This window comes from Parambassis ranga, chromosome 2 (genome assembly GCF_900634625.1).
Source record: "Parambassis ranga chromosome 2, fParRan2.1, whole genome shotgun sequence".
NCBI lineage: Eukaryota > Metazoa > Chordata > Actinopteri > Ambassidae > Parambassis > Parambassis ranga.
In genome coordinates, this window is record NC_041023.1 from 28,049,316 (window position 1) to 28,064,627 (window position 15,312).

At 39.7% G+C, this 15,312-nt stretch overlaps 2 protein-coding genes across 2 annotated transcripts; both read left to right on the plus strand.

Moving 5' to 3' along the window:
- The first annotated feature begins 310 nt into the window (after positions 1–310).
- On the plus strand, positions 311–8,759 carry ldhba (lactate dehydrogenase Ba). The gene is made up of 8 exons (XM_028422735.1): positions 311–468; positions 5,395–5,531; positions 5,887–6,004; positions 6,089–6,262; positions 6,354–6,527; positions 6,604–6,721; positions 7,525–7,648; positions 7,997–8,759. The coding sequence occupies exons 2-8, from the start codon at positions 5,403–5,405 to the stop codon at positions 8,162–8,164; spliced, it is 1,005 nt and encodes a 334-aa protein (XP_028278536.1). The 5' UTR covers positions 311–468; positions 5,395–5,402; the 3' UTR covers positions 8,165–8,759.
- A 538-nt stretch (positions 8,760–9,297) lies between these two features.
- Positions 9,298–13,084, plus strand: hdhd2 (haloacid dehalogenase-like hydrolase domain containing 2). The gene is made up of 9 exons (XM_028422762.1): positions 9,298–9,359; positions 9,773–9,882; positions 10,432–10,534; positions 10,638–10,743; positions 10,874–10,958; positions 11,856–12,021; positions 12,117–12,167; positions 12,251–12,314; positions 12,734–13,084. Exons 2-9 carry the CDS (start codon positions 9,782–9,784, stop codon positions 12,835–12,837), a joined length of 780 nt encoding a protein of 259 aa, XP_028278563.1. The 5' UTR covers positions 9,298–9,359; positions 9,773–9,781; the 3' UTR covers positions 12,838–13,084.
- The last annotated feature ends 2,228 nt before the right edge of the window (positions 13,085–15,312 follow it).

Consider the following 15,312-nt stretch of genomic DNA (forward strand, 5'->3'; position numbering starts at 1 on the left):
GGGAATCAGCCTATTGTAGACCACATCCTTCATTGCCTGTGTTTAGCATGTGATCTCAGTTAACTGCCATTATTGCCAAATTATAAAATGAGATTATAAGAATGATAACAAAATAATGTACCCGTTGATACATGACACATTGTACTTGATAGAAGTAATAACGTAATAAAGCTATAAATGTAGGACGATGTAATATAAAATAACAAGTGCAAAGTGCATATTTCTACTTAATTTCGACCCCCCCCCCCCCCCCCCCCCCCACACACACACACACACACGTGTACTCAGCCTGCTCACATCCCCTCCTTCTTTCCCCCTCCCTCCTCCTCCTCCTCCTCTTCCTCGCTGCAGCCCGTTCAGACTCATCGGAGCCGTCTCTCCATCTCCCCTCCAACGCCGTTGGACGCCGCACCGTCTCATCCAGCGGGACCAGATAACGGATATCAGCCTTTATTTCCTCTTCAATCTGTAAGTGCTCTTTCTTCTTTATCTTCTTCTTCTTGGTTTTTTTCTTCCTCCGTGTCCTTTTCTGCACAGTGATGCGTGCTCAGCGCCACCGCAGCAATGGATGCCATTTTCACTAAATAGGAAGTTACACTGAATTATCAACATTAGGCGTTGTTTGTAACAGTTTAGACACCTCTAAACGCTTTAAATGTGTAAACAAGAAGTATTTTTTTTATGTCGTATGAAAAATGTATTATTTCCGCAAAGCATAGCTACAGTAGCGAAGTAAGCTAGGTTTGTGATGCAACACGATTTACGTCGCCTTATCTTCGACATTTAGTTATTAGTTATTTTATGTCGTAAACTTCACTTTGTGTTGTATTTTTTAAAGCAAAATTCTGTGAGGGAGATAGACAGGAAATGTCGTTTTTATTATGAACTTGCGCTGGAACTTAGTAGCATGTTAGGGCTAATAGCGCTGTGTTATATACAAATATTCGCCCTTTAGTGTTAAAAGAGACAGAGAGACACGGAGAAAGAGAGCAAACGTGAGCAAAGCGTGTCCTCTGTGACTCTCAGCATCACCAAAATGAAGGACGACCGCAGGACTGAGGCCCCGGCTGTTACGTAACACCACCTCCGCTTAATGTACAGTTATAGAGGAGCAAAGGGACTATCATCACCTTACTGAAATCATGTATAAACAGCCTGTGTAGAAACGAGGTTATTCCTGTTAGCAACAGGCATGACGCTGTTTATTTAAGCTGGGGACCAGCCGTGTGTTGCTCAGCAGTCCTATTGTTTCCTGGATATGTAGCTGTGTCCCTTATGGACCTCCCACTAACCGTCTGTCCCCTCCCTTCATCTGACCTTGATGTGAGTGATATGTAAACTTTCTGGCAGCTTGTGCTGGCAGACTGAAATATTACAGGACAATTGGAGTGCTTTGTACTTTAGGAATACTGACAGTCAAGGTCAGTGGTGTCCACACTGAGGACAGGGTTCTCTTTTTGGCATAGAATAGAATAGAATAGATTAGAATGCCTTTTATTGTCACTATACACAAGTACAATGAGATTAAAGCCGTCAACCCGTTTCAGTGCAAACAAGCAATGTATAAAAAGAGATGTATGAGAGATATTAAAAAATAGATATTAAAAGATATTAAGAAAAATATTTACAATATAAACACAGAAGCTGTTTTTGAATCTAAATCTAATCTATGGGTGTCTAACTCTGCAGTTGATGAAATGATGAAATGATTTTTTTTGTGATCAGTAGTACATGACATTCTCTAGAGAACTTGTTTCCTGACATATAAAAGTTTGTGACGACCTGGTCTTACTATATAAGTGTTGATTTGAATAAGATGTGGCCTGTTATTGAAGTTGGTGTGCAGCAGCACTGTGCAACTTGGGCCTGATCTGCAACTAAAGGCCCCTTTGACCTTAATTAGGAAAGTATGACTTCCTGTTGGAATTGAAACTTGTTGACTGAAAGCCACGTGCATGATGTGATCTGTATTGATGTGAGCATCATAATAGTTATGATAGCTATCTTAATGAAATGGAGTGGCATGTCTCCTTTAAGAAACTGGGCAGAGTGTGTGTGTGTGTATGTGTCTGTGTGCGTACTAGGAAGGGGTGAGCGTGCATGAGTGTGTGTGAGACTCTGTGTATATGAGACGAGAGAGAGGTTGTGTGCCTGTTAGAGAGTTGTTTGTTCGCAGCAAGAATTAATTGTACGGTATGGAGTAAAGCCCTGCAAGGACATATTGAACCAACAGATGCCACGATGCGGCCTTATTTTACTGCCTATGCATGCGTGGATGTGGATGACATATTTTGTTTTGAGGGTAGTAGTGAAGGTAGGGGGCATTTGTTGTCAAGGTGGCCGCCCTAACTATAAAGTGCTGTGGGAAACCCTGGGGTGTGCCCAATTAATCGACTCACAAATTAATCGCCATGCTACATGTGATTTGACGATTCAGCATCGTTTCGTAAATGTTCAAAAAACGTTTTGATAGCGGAAAGAAATAAACGTACTACATGCCGCCTGGACAACACATTAGGAAGCGGACCTCAGACCAAAAGATGGCGGCTGCTAATGTGTTTTTTTTAAATAGATATGTGTAGCTTTGTGCAAAAGGGAGAATAACTTATGTTACACATACCCTGGTGGCCATTTGACTGTACTTATGATTATTATTAAGTTAAACTAATGACTGTTCTGTTGTTCTACACCACTCCCTCCATCTACATAAGTAAAGAGACTGAGAATCCATCTCTATATTCATGTTGGGAATTTAAGTTATTTTCCATATAAAGACAAATGGTTGCCACATAACCAACACTTGCCGCCACAGATTTTTTCCCCCCATTCGATTTTAAAATAAAACCGTTGTTTTACAGTCATGCAAGCATGCTCACACACTGACTGCTGATTCGCCCACTCCACCTCTCCACGCACAATCCTGTGGCGTTGCCAGGCCAGCCGAGAGACATAGTCTCTCAACTGAGTTCTGGGTCTCCCCCGGGCTCTCCTCCCACCTCCAGGGTGGTGTTCCGATTAGAATAGACAAATTTAAAAAATAATAGTTGGGGAAAGTAATTGCTATTCTTCTGTTCATGTTAGAGGAGACATCCTCAAGAATGTATAAACTTAGAGGATCTGGATTAAGTCGAGTGGTCTGTCTGGTTTGTAGACATGGCCCAAAAGCTTGCGTGTTGTTTAAAGATCTTGTATAATGGTAAAAGCTCTCCTTCCTTCGATTATTCATGCTACTATATAAACACAAACACACAGTGACACAAGGAATCAGGAGAGAGTGAGACATCGCTGTTATTAAAGATCTTTGCAGCACCACGAGGCTAGATGATGAAACATTTTTGAACTTCCAAAAAAACACTTTCAAACCCTTTTTAAGGGTGAGCGCTTTTTTGCCGGCTGCCATGTTGTTTAACCCTCATGTGTTGTTCGGGACATTTTTGTCCTCTGAGAGAAATTTTTCTGTTTATTTTGGCCATAACTTTGTCAATATGTGGACAAATTGAATCATTTTTCCTCAATAAGCTTAATTTTACATACATTTTGTTAATATGATTTTAAAATTTTTCATAGGTCAACGGTACACTGTGGGCAAATTTTACCCCCTAATGTGTTGTTCGGGGACAAAAACGTCCCCTAACTTTAACGGTTTTAAAAATATATTAGATAAATATTTTTTTGAAATTTTTTTGCATAGACTGCATAGACTTTTTTTTTTGCATAGACTTTTTTGCATAGACATAATTAACTTCAGTTCTAATCAACAGTAGTGAAAAAATCATTTTCCCCCAGGATTTTAACCCTTTAATCACCAATTTTATAAGGGGTGGTGCTGAAAATTGAAAAAAAAAACACAAAATGGCTCATTTTTAATAGAAAAGGTGAATGTGGACTGGATTCTTTTTAACCTTTATTATAGTCTTGGTCATGTCAAACATCAGTAAAAAAATTGACTTTATTGCATTATTAGTTTTTGCACAGCACTGGATTTTCTTTTTTTCTCCCATTTTGTCCCATAGACTTACATTATAAACACACTTTTTTGACTGCACAGCCATGGCACTAAATAATCATGCATTCTTGATTGTTGGTGGTTTACCCTGTTGGTAGGAGGTAACATTTGTGATTTTTACAGTTAACAACTTAATTACCATATTAACCCTTTACCTGCAGGCCTGTGCTCATGTAGTGTAGTTTCTGGCTTGTATATGGAGTTATAGGGAGTATTTTAGCACATAATTGTGTGTCTACACACTGTGTGTGTATGTTAGAGAGGAAGAGAGCCATTTGCACACTGATCTTGTTGTCTGTGAGTACACACAACCACAGAGTCTTCATAGTAAACAAAAACAAAGAAAGTGTTGCTATGCATGTGTGGCAGCAGTTGCAGTTGCATGTCAAAGATTAAAGGTCACTGTGACCATAGCTCAAAAATGTATGTCATTTTTGTTGCCTGCGGAGAGGTAAAAAAAGTTGTTAAATTGTTTAAGATGCCACAGAAGATGCAGGTGAAGCCTGCTTACTGGACTGGAAAAACCTGAAAATATTTGCAAGCTATTTGTCAGTTCATAGTTTTAATAATCAGGCTTTAATCAGGAACTCCACTTTTCAGTGAAAAGTGTCTCAGAGGTTACTGTCAGTGTCTGACAGTACACACACTACTGAAGATTGATTTTTGGGTTTGGTTCCTGTACTAAAGCTATCATGATATCTCGCTTTTTGACACCCATCTGCTCGTTTTCCTGTAAGTATTGATACCTGTGTGTTTTTTAGCAGTGTTTATGAATATTATTATTGCAGGGTTATGTGGGAAGTACCTTGTTGAGCCATCTTGGTAGCTGATTGTTAATATAGTATGTATTCTGTGAATATGTACTTGAGCTCTTTACCTTCACTGGGATCCTCTTTGGACTTATACTGTGGTACCTTAAGCCACCATGTCTCTGCCCTTTGATCTCTATGTTGATACTTTAAACCATTTTGATACACTGCTGCCGGTAGCTTAATGTAATGTAATGTTCCACCATGCACGTTCCTCTCTCGTGCGTGCAGAGCAGGAAGAGGGTGACAACCAGCCAATACTCCGCACAGGGTCCTCCCGGAGAATTGGCTGATGTTTTTAGTGTTTTATAGCTTCCACAGATAATTAATATTCTTCGTTTTAAAGCGAAACTGCCGAAATAATTGGTTGCTATCGGATTGTAAAGAGAAGTTACACTAATTTAACAAAAAGTGCATCAGAATGAAATCTCCTAGCCTACCTTTAATTTAAACATCATGAAGTTTAATTAAATCTCAATTATATGTATAAATTGTACAGCTACAAAGAATGGTCACTTGTTCTTGTTGATAGAATCACTTGAGATGGGTGATGATTTTCATATTTTTGTGTCCTTGCAGCTGTGATCATGTCTTCAGTACTGCAGAAACTCATCAGTCCTCTCGCCAGCACACCTGCTGAGCCACCCAGAAACAAGGTGACCGTGGTTGGGGTCGGCCAGGTGGGCATGGCCTGCGCCGTCAGCATCCTGCTGCGGGTAAGACAAAATCCAACTTCAGCACATGTATCTATAGTGTTAGTAAACAAGAAATGACAGTAAACATTTTGGCATACATCCTTGAGATCTTGTTAATCCAAGGAGAACATAGTCCTCATCATTAAAAGCCTTTCCTCATGACAGCTGGATTTTCTTTTAAAGACATCAGGAAATGCTATAAACGTGTTTGAACCATGATCACTGTTTCTATGCATTATACTTTTTGAATTAGACTATGTGTTTAGAATATGTAGTGTATTTTAACAGTGTGTAATCCTAACCTGCTTAATTGGTGCTGGAGTCTTCCTCGCTTTCTGTGCGCTCACTCTCTTCCTCCTCCTCCTCCCTTGGTCAGGACCTGTGTGATGAGCTCGCACTGGTTGACGTGATGGAAGATCGCCTCAAAGGAGAGATGATGGACCTGCAGCACGGCAGCCTCTTCCTCAAGACCTCCAAGATTGTCGCTGACAAAGGTTAGAATTTGCTGCTGCACTGTACCTGTACCCTCACAGACATCTCCATGTTTTATTTATCACATTTTTTCTCTCCTCTTCCAGACTATGCAGTGACAGCCAACTCTCGCCTGGTCGTGGTGACGGCAGGTGTTCGCCAGCAGGAGGGTGAGAGCCGCCTCAACCTGGTGCAGAGGAACGTCAACGTCTTCAAAGCCATAATTCCTCAGATTATCAAGTACAGCCCCAACTGCACAATTATTGTGGTCTCCAACCCTGGTGAATACAGATATTTGCTTGCTTTATGATCACTTCACTTCAGGGATATGATGTGCCACTAACTCTTTGGTTTGTGTGTGTATATACGTAGTTGATGTGCTGACCTACGTCACCTGGAAGCTGAGCGGCCTGCCAAAGCACCGCGTCATTGGCAGCGGCACCAACCTGGACTCAGCCCGCTTCCGTTACCTCATGGCTGAGCGCCTTGGCATCCACGCCACCTCCTTCAATGGCTGGGTTCTGGGCGAGCACGGAGACACCAGCGGTAAGTACACACAGGAAACGATTCACTTGTGAACTTAGAAGGTCAATATGTGCTCAAAGTTGTGCTTTTACTCCAGTGCCTGTGTGGAGTGGTGCAAACGTTGCAGGAGTCAACCTGCAGAAGCTGAATCCTGATATCGGTACTGACGCTGATAAGGAGCAGTGGAAGGCCACACACAAGGCTGTGGTGGACAGGTAGGTTGTGTCTGAGAGAAGGTGGTGAAGACAGACAGAACATGTGGAGCTGACGTTTTAAGTAAAGAACAAGAAAAAGAAGTCATCTAAATTAAAAAAATAAATTAAAAAAAGTAGTCTTGTCTTTAGAAGCTGAGTAAATACAGTTTTTTTAGAGGAGACGTCTGTTGCTTCTTCACTTAGTTAAAGTATGTTTTTGTAAGAGAACATTGATGCATATATGTGAAGCATAATGCCATAAACAGAGCCAATAAAATGCATATTATAATTATTATATATATTATATAATAAAGCATTTAATGGTCCGAAGTTGTGAAATAAATATATGCATGCATGCATGTATTATGACACTAGCATAGCAGCACTGTAGCAGAACAGTAGTGTCTGTGTCATCAAGGAGCTGCATGTCTCAGTGCTGCAGCTATCTGTGGCCATGAGTGATTACAGCTACAGAAAGTTGGGGAATGTCACCTCTGCCCTGCACAGGCTTCATTTGTTTGTCACAGCTTAGGATAATGTGATTTATGGGTCACGCATCAAGAGCATTACTACTAGGTTACTTGTTGTACAATAAAGACCAGTAAGCTGCATGTGTCAGCCTGAACACCTCTGAAGAAAAAGCATTTTGTAATTAGGTTAATCTCTTTAATTATTGTGATGTAATTATTATTGAATTAGCAAATTTTGATCTGAATAGTAAAACTGGAATCCCTCATGTATTAGTGTCACATACTTAAAGGTTAGCAATGTGTTTCACACACAGACACAGTCTAAGGTTAACAGAGTACTGCTTTGTGTTATAGTGCCTATGAGGTTATCAAGCTGAAGGGTTACACCAATTGGGCCATTGGTCTGAGCGTGGCTGACCTCACTGAGAGCATCGTTAAGAACATGAGCCGTGTCCATCCCGTCTCCACCATGGTCAAGGTCAGAGACACACAAATACACACCTCATACAAACACTTGCCTTTTTATTTTCTCTTATATAGATATATTTCTGTCATCTATAAACTTCTGAAAAAAGCGAATCCTATCCAGCCAGTTCCCTAATACAAATTCTGCATAGTTCTTATGCTTAGTCATGGAGGTCAAGTGGATTATGAATGACTAGATGAATTAATAAACCTTTTCCACACTTGTTAGTGAAGAGAAATGTCACAGATATTACTGCTCTAGTTCCACTGGATTGTACAGAAGGCTCTGTTCTTTCAATCAATCATCTGATTATTGTTTTGTAGTATTGTGTGTTCAAAACAGAGTGTGCGTCTTTTCTAGGACATGTATGGCATCACTGAGGAGGTCTTCCTGTCACTGCCCTGCATTCTGAACAACAACGGCGTGAACAGCGTGGTCAACATGACTCTAAATGACAGTGAGGTGGCCCAGCTGAGGAAGAGTGCTGACACTCTGTGGGGCATCCAGAAGGACCTGAAGGACCTCTGAACACACCTACTCGCATAACACACACAAACACACCAACGATGCGCCAAAGCCAGTGGACACGCGCGCACACACACTCCTTTTATAACGTCCCTCTTTGTTAGACTGTCATTTAAAGGACTACACCGGTGGTTTTTCTCAAGTTGTGTCAGTTTAAATGTTTGCCATCAGGTCATCAGTGCCATGTTGTTTGACTGCCTGCTTCACCCAAGTCTAAAAAAACACTGGTATACTCCTTTAGAGAAGCACATTTGCTCTTGTAGGCTGAGGTTACAGCATTACTGTGTTTGTGTTAGCAGAAGCTGTATGGCTAGTTTTGTTTCAGTTCTTTGGACCAGGATCAAAGTCAACCCCCTAGAACGCCCAAAGTGTCACTGTCCTCATCCTCCTCCACCTTAAGTCAACACAAAGCAAGTGGGAAACAAGGGAGTGTTATTTTTCTTCCTCTGTATGGAACGGAGGTGGAGCAGCAGAGGAGCAGTGGAAATGTCCTGCTGGAGTTGATTTAAACATCAGTTGTGATTGTCTGACCTTGTGTTGTAAACTGTGTTGGAAACAGCAATGTCTAACTTAATAAATATGAAGCTCATAAGGGGAACTGTGTGTGTACATGTGTGTTTTATTGTGTAAAAATGACCATTCATGTCTCCTTTTTTATACAAGACCAAGAATTTTCCCTGTGAAGTATTTAAAGAAGAAATTGTATCAGAAGCTAAAAATGAATAAAAGTAAAAGTCTTATTTATCTTATTATTTGGGAAAAAATACAAAAACCACTTTGTACCATCTATTGACAAAATTGCAAAACTGACTGAATCCCAGTTGAGCGTATATTTGGTTGTATTACACTAAATAATTAAATTTCAGTTCATTATTTTTTTAAAATGGATTAATGCATGTTAAATGATTTTCATTTCATGATTTCATAATGTATTATTATTATTATTATTATTATTAATAACAACAATAATAATAATAACAATTGAGTATTTTTAATAGCAAAATGTTGCAGTCATTCATAAGGTAAGAATTTACATGAAATAGGTTTTTTTTTTCCTTTTAGGTATTTTTCCTTTTGGTAGATAGGTGGATAGATATATCAAAAGTGCCGCTGGGGGCAGCGTTGGTCAACTGGGTTAAAAAAAACAACGAAGAAGAACATCAACAGGAAGCAAAAGGGAGAGCACCCGTCGTTTAAGGTTAGCTGTACAACTTGCTATATTTTTTTTTAATAACAAATGTACTGTTGTTTCATTGTTTCATTTATTGTGGTGTGTTTGTAATGAAAAACGTGAGCATTTTGTAACTGCAGTGAGGTTAGTGAGCAGAAAGTTATCTGCTTCATAAGGTATTTTTTAGCTCTTATCATGTCTGCAACAAGCTGCAAGGTTCAATTAAGAGGAGAATCAAAAATTATCTCACATGCTTTGTCATCTGTGTCAAGCCCATATAACACTGTTGTGATGCCATGTTTTCACTGTCTTATATTGCATTGTATGTCCTCCTACATGCAGTCTGCTCTGCTAAATTGCACTAAATCCACACACTGCACCTTTATTTATCACTAAAAGGCAGTAATTGTCGGTCACCTTGGCTTCGTTCTGCTGTGCAGGTCTCCAGCATGGCAGGCAGACGGGCTCTGAAGGCTGTGCTCATTGATCTGAGTGGAACTCTGCACATAGAAGACACAGCAGTGCCTGGAGCTCAGGATGCTCTTAACAGGTAGGAAACAAGATACAGGAGGGTGTGGAGGTGAGATATAGCACATCAACTTGTAGAAGAAGTAAAGTGGGATGCATGGTGATGTCACCATGAGATCATAGGACATTTGGGTGTGATTTAACAACCGACACCCTTTCCTAGGTGAGCTGGCCTGAGGTTAGTCTCCACAGATTGCATTCCAGCTACAGGCATTCAGTGGATCTCTGTTCAGTGGGGTAGCATAACAGCCTGAGCTCTGTCATGTTGCTGGGCACATGTTGTTGCAGGGTGATTTCCACCATGTTGTGTATAAGACCGGTAGTCAACCATAGGTCAAGTCCAACCACAAGGCACTCAGATCCCCTCCTGGTTTTTGGATCTTATGGGTGAGCAGGATGTTAGCCGCTGAATTTATTGTATCTTACTATTTTGCAGGGGAAAACATTTAGTAGAAAACAGAATGTTTGAGAAGGTCTAATTTTATTGGCAATTTAAAAAAATCAACCAATACCCATTTATTTATTTGATTTTTTTTTTAAATTGAACCTGTATCTGTTTTTGTGTCATCAGGTTACGGCAGGCGTCTGTCGCTGTGAAGTTTGTCACCAACACAACCAAGGAGAGTAAACAGAATCTGCTAGAACGACTGCAACATCTCAACTTTAACCTGCATGTAAGACCATAATCATTTTTTTCCCTAAAAATGAAAGAAATATGAACAAATAATAGGTTTTCTCTCTCTCCTGATGTTTTTAAAAATGATCTGAACTCTATAGGAAAAAGAGATCTTCACCTCTCTGAGTGCAGCGAGGAGTTTGTTAGAGCAGAAACAGCTCAGACCTTTGCTGCTGGTGGAGGACAGTGCACTGGAGGATTTTAATGGTAGTGTGGGTTATTTCTTTTAAAGTTACTGATATCCATTCTTCATGTTACATACTCACAGTAACCCTTTATTCCTTTAAATATAGAGATAAAGGCTCATGTTATATTCATGGTGACCTCTCATTTGCAGGTATTGACACATTGGAGCCAAACTCTGTGGTTGTTGGACTTGCTCCGGATCATTTCAACTACCAAACACTCAACAGGGCTTTCAGGTGGGGAAATCAGACATCAGACTTTGTTGTCTGTGGTGTCTATGGCTGCAACTAAAATCTATTTGACAGTCAGTCTACTCATTATAAAAGAAGTAATTGACCAATTGGAATATAAATCACACAAACAATAATTTTATGTTTTTAATTTTATTTAACTAACAACTAAGACTATAAAGATGAATATTTAAATTGAATTATTTCATTTATTCAGCTCAAAGAGCATAGAATTTTGTCAATATATTAATTTTTTTTAATCCTGTTTTTGTCCAATTGAAACAAAGGACAGGCAATGTGCAGATATAAAAATATAAAAACTGTAATAGAGAATAAGTGTGGTTTTTTTTCATATTTATTTTTTAGGTAGATAGGGAGAGAAAGAAGAGAGGAACAAACACACAGCACACATACAAAGATTAGCCAAGACTACAAAATTCATAAACACAGTAGCTTAGATCAGTAACACATGTTAAAATAGCACACAATAGATACTTGCATCCATAAGTATGGAGTGGTGAAGCAACAGGAAGGGAGAGAGAGCTGTCACAGAGTCTTCAGTCATGATTTGACCAATCAGAGGCTCCATATGCTCATCGAACAAATCAGAGAGAGAGAGAGAGCATCAACATAACACAATAATATGTCTTACCAAATATGACCCAGGATCATAACACTAACACCAACATCTCTGTGCTGCATGGCAGTATCTCCATGGTGATAGCTGATAAGAGATGCAAAAAGTTGACCACGGCACATTTAGTCCATTAGAGCTCCAGAAAGTTCTCCACAGCACAGATGACATCATCATTAGTGTCAAAATGTTAGCCAAATGAGCTCCTTCCTCATCAGTAAAAAAACTCAATTAGCCCTCATGCACAAGTGTGTATTTTCTGTCTTTAGACTGATCCTGGACGGAGCTCCTCTCATCGCCATACATAAGGCTCGATACTATAAGCAGAAGGATGGTTTGGCCCTTGGCCCTGGGCCCTTTGTGACAGGACTGGAGTACGCCACAGACTGTAAAGCCACTGTAGTGGGGAAGCCTGAGAAGAGTTTTTTTACACAGGTTTTTCAGGATTTTCATCATTTTTTGCATGTATTCTTTAAAAGCTCATTTTTAATCCCAACATATGTCGCTATATTTTTTTTTCCTCTTAACAGGCTCTGACTGACGTAGGATGCAGCCCCAGTGAAGCAGTTATGATAGGGGATGTGAGTATATTATTAATTTTGCTCATAGTCACTGTTGGTGTGAAACATCCCACTATGTTTTTGGTCATTTTTTTTTAAATCAGGATGCCAGAGATGATGTGGGTGGGGCTCAGAATGCAGGAATGCTTGGTATTCTGGTCAAGACTGGTGAGCTGAAACCTTTACCTTCACCTTTAGCAGCAATAACTTTAAGTAATGTTTTCTTGTATGACTTCATCAGTCTCTCACAACATTGATTCAGTTCATTGAAGTTTTGGACATTCACTTATACACAGCCTTCTTAAGGTCTCCCACACCAGTACTTTAATTGGGTTGAGGTCTGGACTTTGACACCTGTGCTTTGGATCATTGTCCTGTCACATGACCCAGTTTCCTCCAAGCTTTAACTGTCAGACACTGTGGTATACAGAGGGGTTCATGGTCCACTCAATGACTACAAGGTCATCCAGGTATATGTGTCTGCAAAAAAAGGCCAAAACAAAACAAAACTGCTAGTTTAGCGCCCTCTTAAGTGAATTGCAGCCAATATTATTCCACTCTCTCTCTCCTTCTTCCTCATCTTTTAGGTAAATACAGAGAAGGAGATGAGAATAAAATCAACCCACCTCCTCACCTGACATGTGACAGCTTCCCAGATGCTGTTGAACACATCCTGCAGAATCTGCTATGAAATACAAGTAACCACAACAACAATAATAATCCACACTTTTTTTTGCTCATAGGTTTTTTTATTTGTGAAGAGTGAAGAGAATAATGTCATTTGATGATTATCACCGTCCTTAACATTAAGGGAAAGCAAGCATGTAGCAGCACTTTCACCAATATTTCACAAATTTATAATACAAAGACACAACAGTCATTGTGGCAAAACATTTAGGATGTATTCATTTTTGTTTAAATAAACTTAAATAATATGTCTTTCTATATATTTCTGTATTTTGTTTTTATGTGTGTAAAAGTCATGTTTTTTTACATGTTTTTTATATGTTTCAGACTCAAACTTTCTTTCAGGCGAGCCATTATTTGTCTGGCTGACAGTTTGTTGTGGGTCATCATGTCCAGGAAATTTGGTGTAAATACAGATTAAGCCCTTAATCTAAGCCCGAGTAGCCCTCTGTCTCCTGAAACACACATATTACTCTATGATTTAATATTACCTCATATTCTCTTTTCAACAAATCTGATCGTTATGCCAAAGAAACTGTGAAACCTTATATGATGACACACGTAAATGAAGTACATGAGGCAGCCAGTCAGAGATGATGAGGTAGAAAGAGTCGTGAGAATGCTAGAATGTGCATGAACTGCTAAAAAGAATGATAGCTGGGAATATTTGTGGAATGCAGACCTGAGAAAAGAAAGAAACATGCAGCCAGGGCCGGTGATCCAACTACTAATCTCATGGTTAGAGGACGAAACCAGTGTGTTTGTTTGTATGTATACAAGTGTTGCATTTATTGACGTAATCAGATGAGTTTGTACAGATTTACACTATAGTTGCCGATAACGTCACCATTATTGTTGTTATTATTATTATTTTATTGAAATTACTGTATACAATTCACTTACACAGCAAATGATTCCTTTAGAGTATAGGGATTATTAATATAAATACAACTGTACATGAATTCCAGATTAAGTGCAGATTAGCCTCCGAGAGCAGGATTAAAAACCAGGAAGTGGGCCTGAAATAAGAGTTATGACTGGCAACCTGATGAAGATCATATTTAGTAATAAGAATGACCAACACTTTCAGGTTGTGGCTAAAAATGCACTGCACTGCCATCTTGTGGTTGTATTAAAGTACTGACGTACTGAACCATGAACGAGAACATGATACATGTTTTCTAAATGTTTTTTATTTTGACAGTCTCCGCTGCTAGTCCACATTAAAAGTAGGTACAAAAGTTTTACACACGGACAGTTCACAATCATTCACACACGCACGCACGCACGCACACGCATCAGCCTTAGGTGGGCACTTCCAGTTCTCGCGAGAAGTAAGAAAGAGGTGAAAACTTCTTCCTCCTGGCGCTTTTGAGAGCTTTCTTGTAAATGTAACGTTTCCCGAAGCGCAGGCTCAGCGGGTTGTAGTTGAATTTACTCCGGCGGTCGTTGCACAGCAGCTGCCGCTGGTCCTCGTTCTCTCTCAGGGAGAAGCACAGGCTGGGATCCTCAGCCAAAAGGTCCGCTACGCTCCTCCGTCTTAGCGGAGAGAGGACGGCCCCTGCTGAGGGAAACCATGCAATGAAACAGCTGCACCACCACTACTACTAATAGTAATAATACTGATAAAGTGGCTTAAGGTGACTAAATTTAGCCTTTCTATTTATTTTTTGGACATTAACATAATTTATCTCAAGTTTGAGATTCATGTATCTTATTATCTCAAGATATTGGCATAAGGCTTAGGATTTATTTTTCATTTTTGTGTTATTTGTTTTGTTAACTACCAAAGTTTGCTCTTTTTTTATTTAAATAGATGTAAATATGTAAAATAGTGACCGTTTTGTTAGTTTTGTTATTTGCATTGCAGCATAATCACATACTCATCTTAAGTAATATAATACTGTTATGTACTTTCTCTGCACATGCATTTCTGGTGACAGTCAATTTGAAAAAGCAATACAAATTGTAATTTGTAAAATTTTTAATTCAAAATTCTTTTTGAATTAAAAATTATAATCAGCAACATAACTAGATTTTAAAAACAAAACAACTAAGGAAAACATATATGCACATGCAAAAAAAAAAAATAGTGACCCAGGTAACCCACCTGTGGCATGTGTCCTCTGTGCTGAGTCAAACCCGGGCAGAGCTGCTCCTACGCTCCCTCCTCCATCCTGAACGACAACCAGCGCGCACACCACGACCACAGCCACGGCTCTCATGTCTCTGCACCGCATTGGAACTCTTACCTGCTCAGAGAGCACTAACGCCTCCCCACCTCCATTCACACGTGTTTTATGTTTTCCACCAGGTGACCCCTATAGTGCTCCTCTGGCTCACAGCCAATCACGGCCGCCTGCTCTGTCTCTGCGCTGGAAATTGCTGGTGCTGAAATACATCATTCATCAGCTCTTCTGGGAAATGTTGACAGCATGCGGGATAATGCGGCGGTGCATGGAGAAAATCATGAACATTT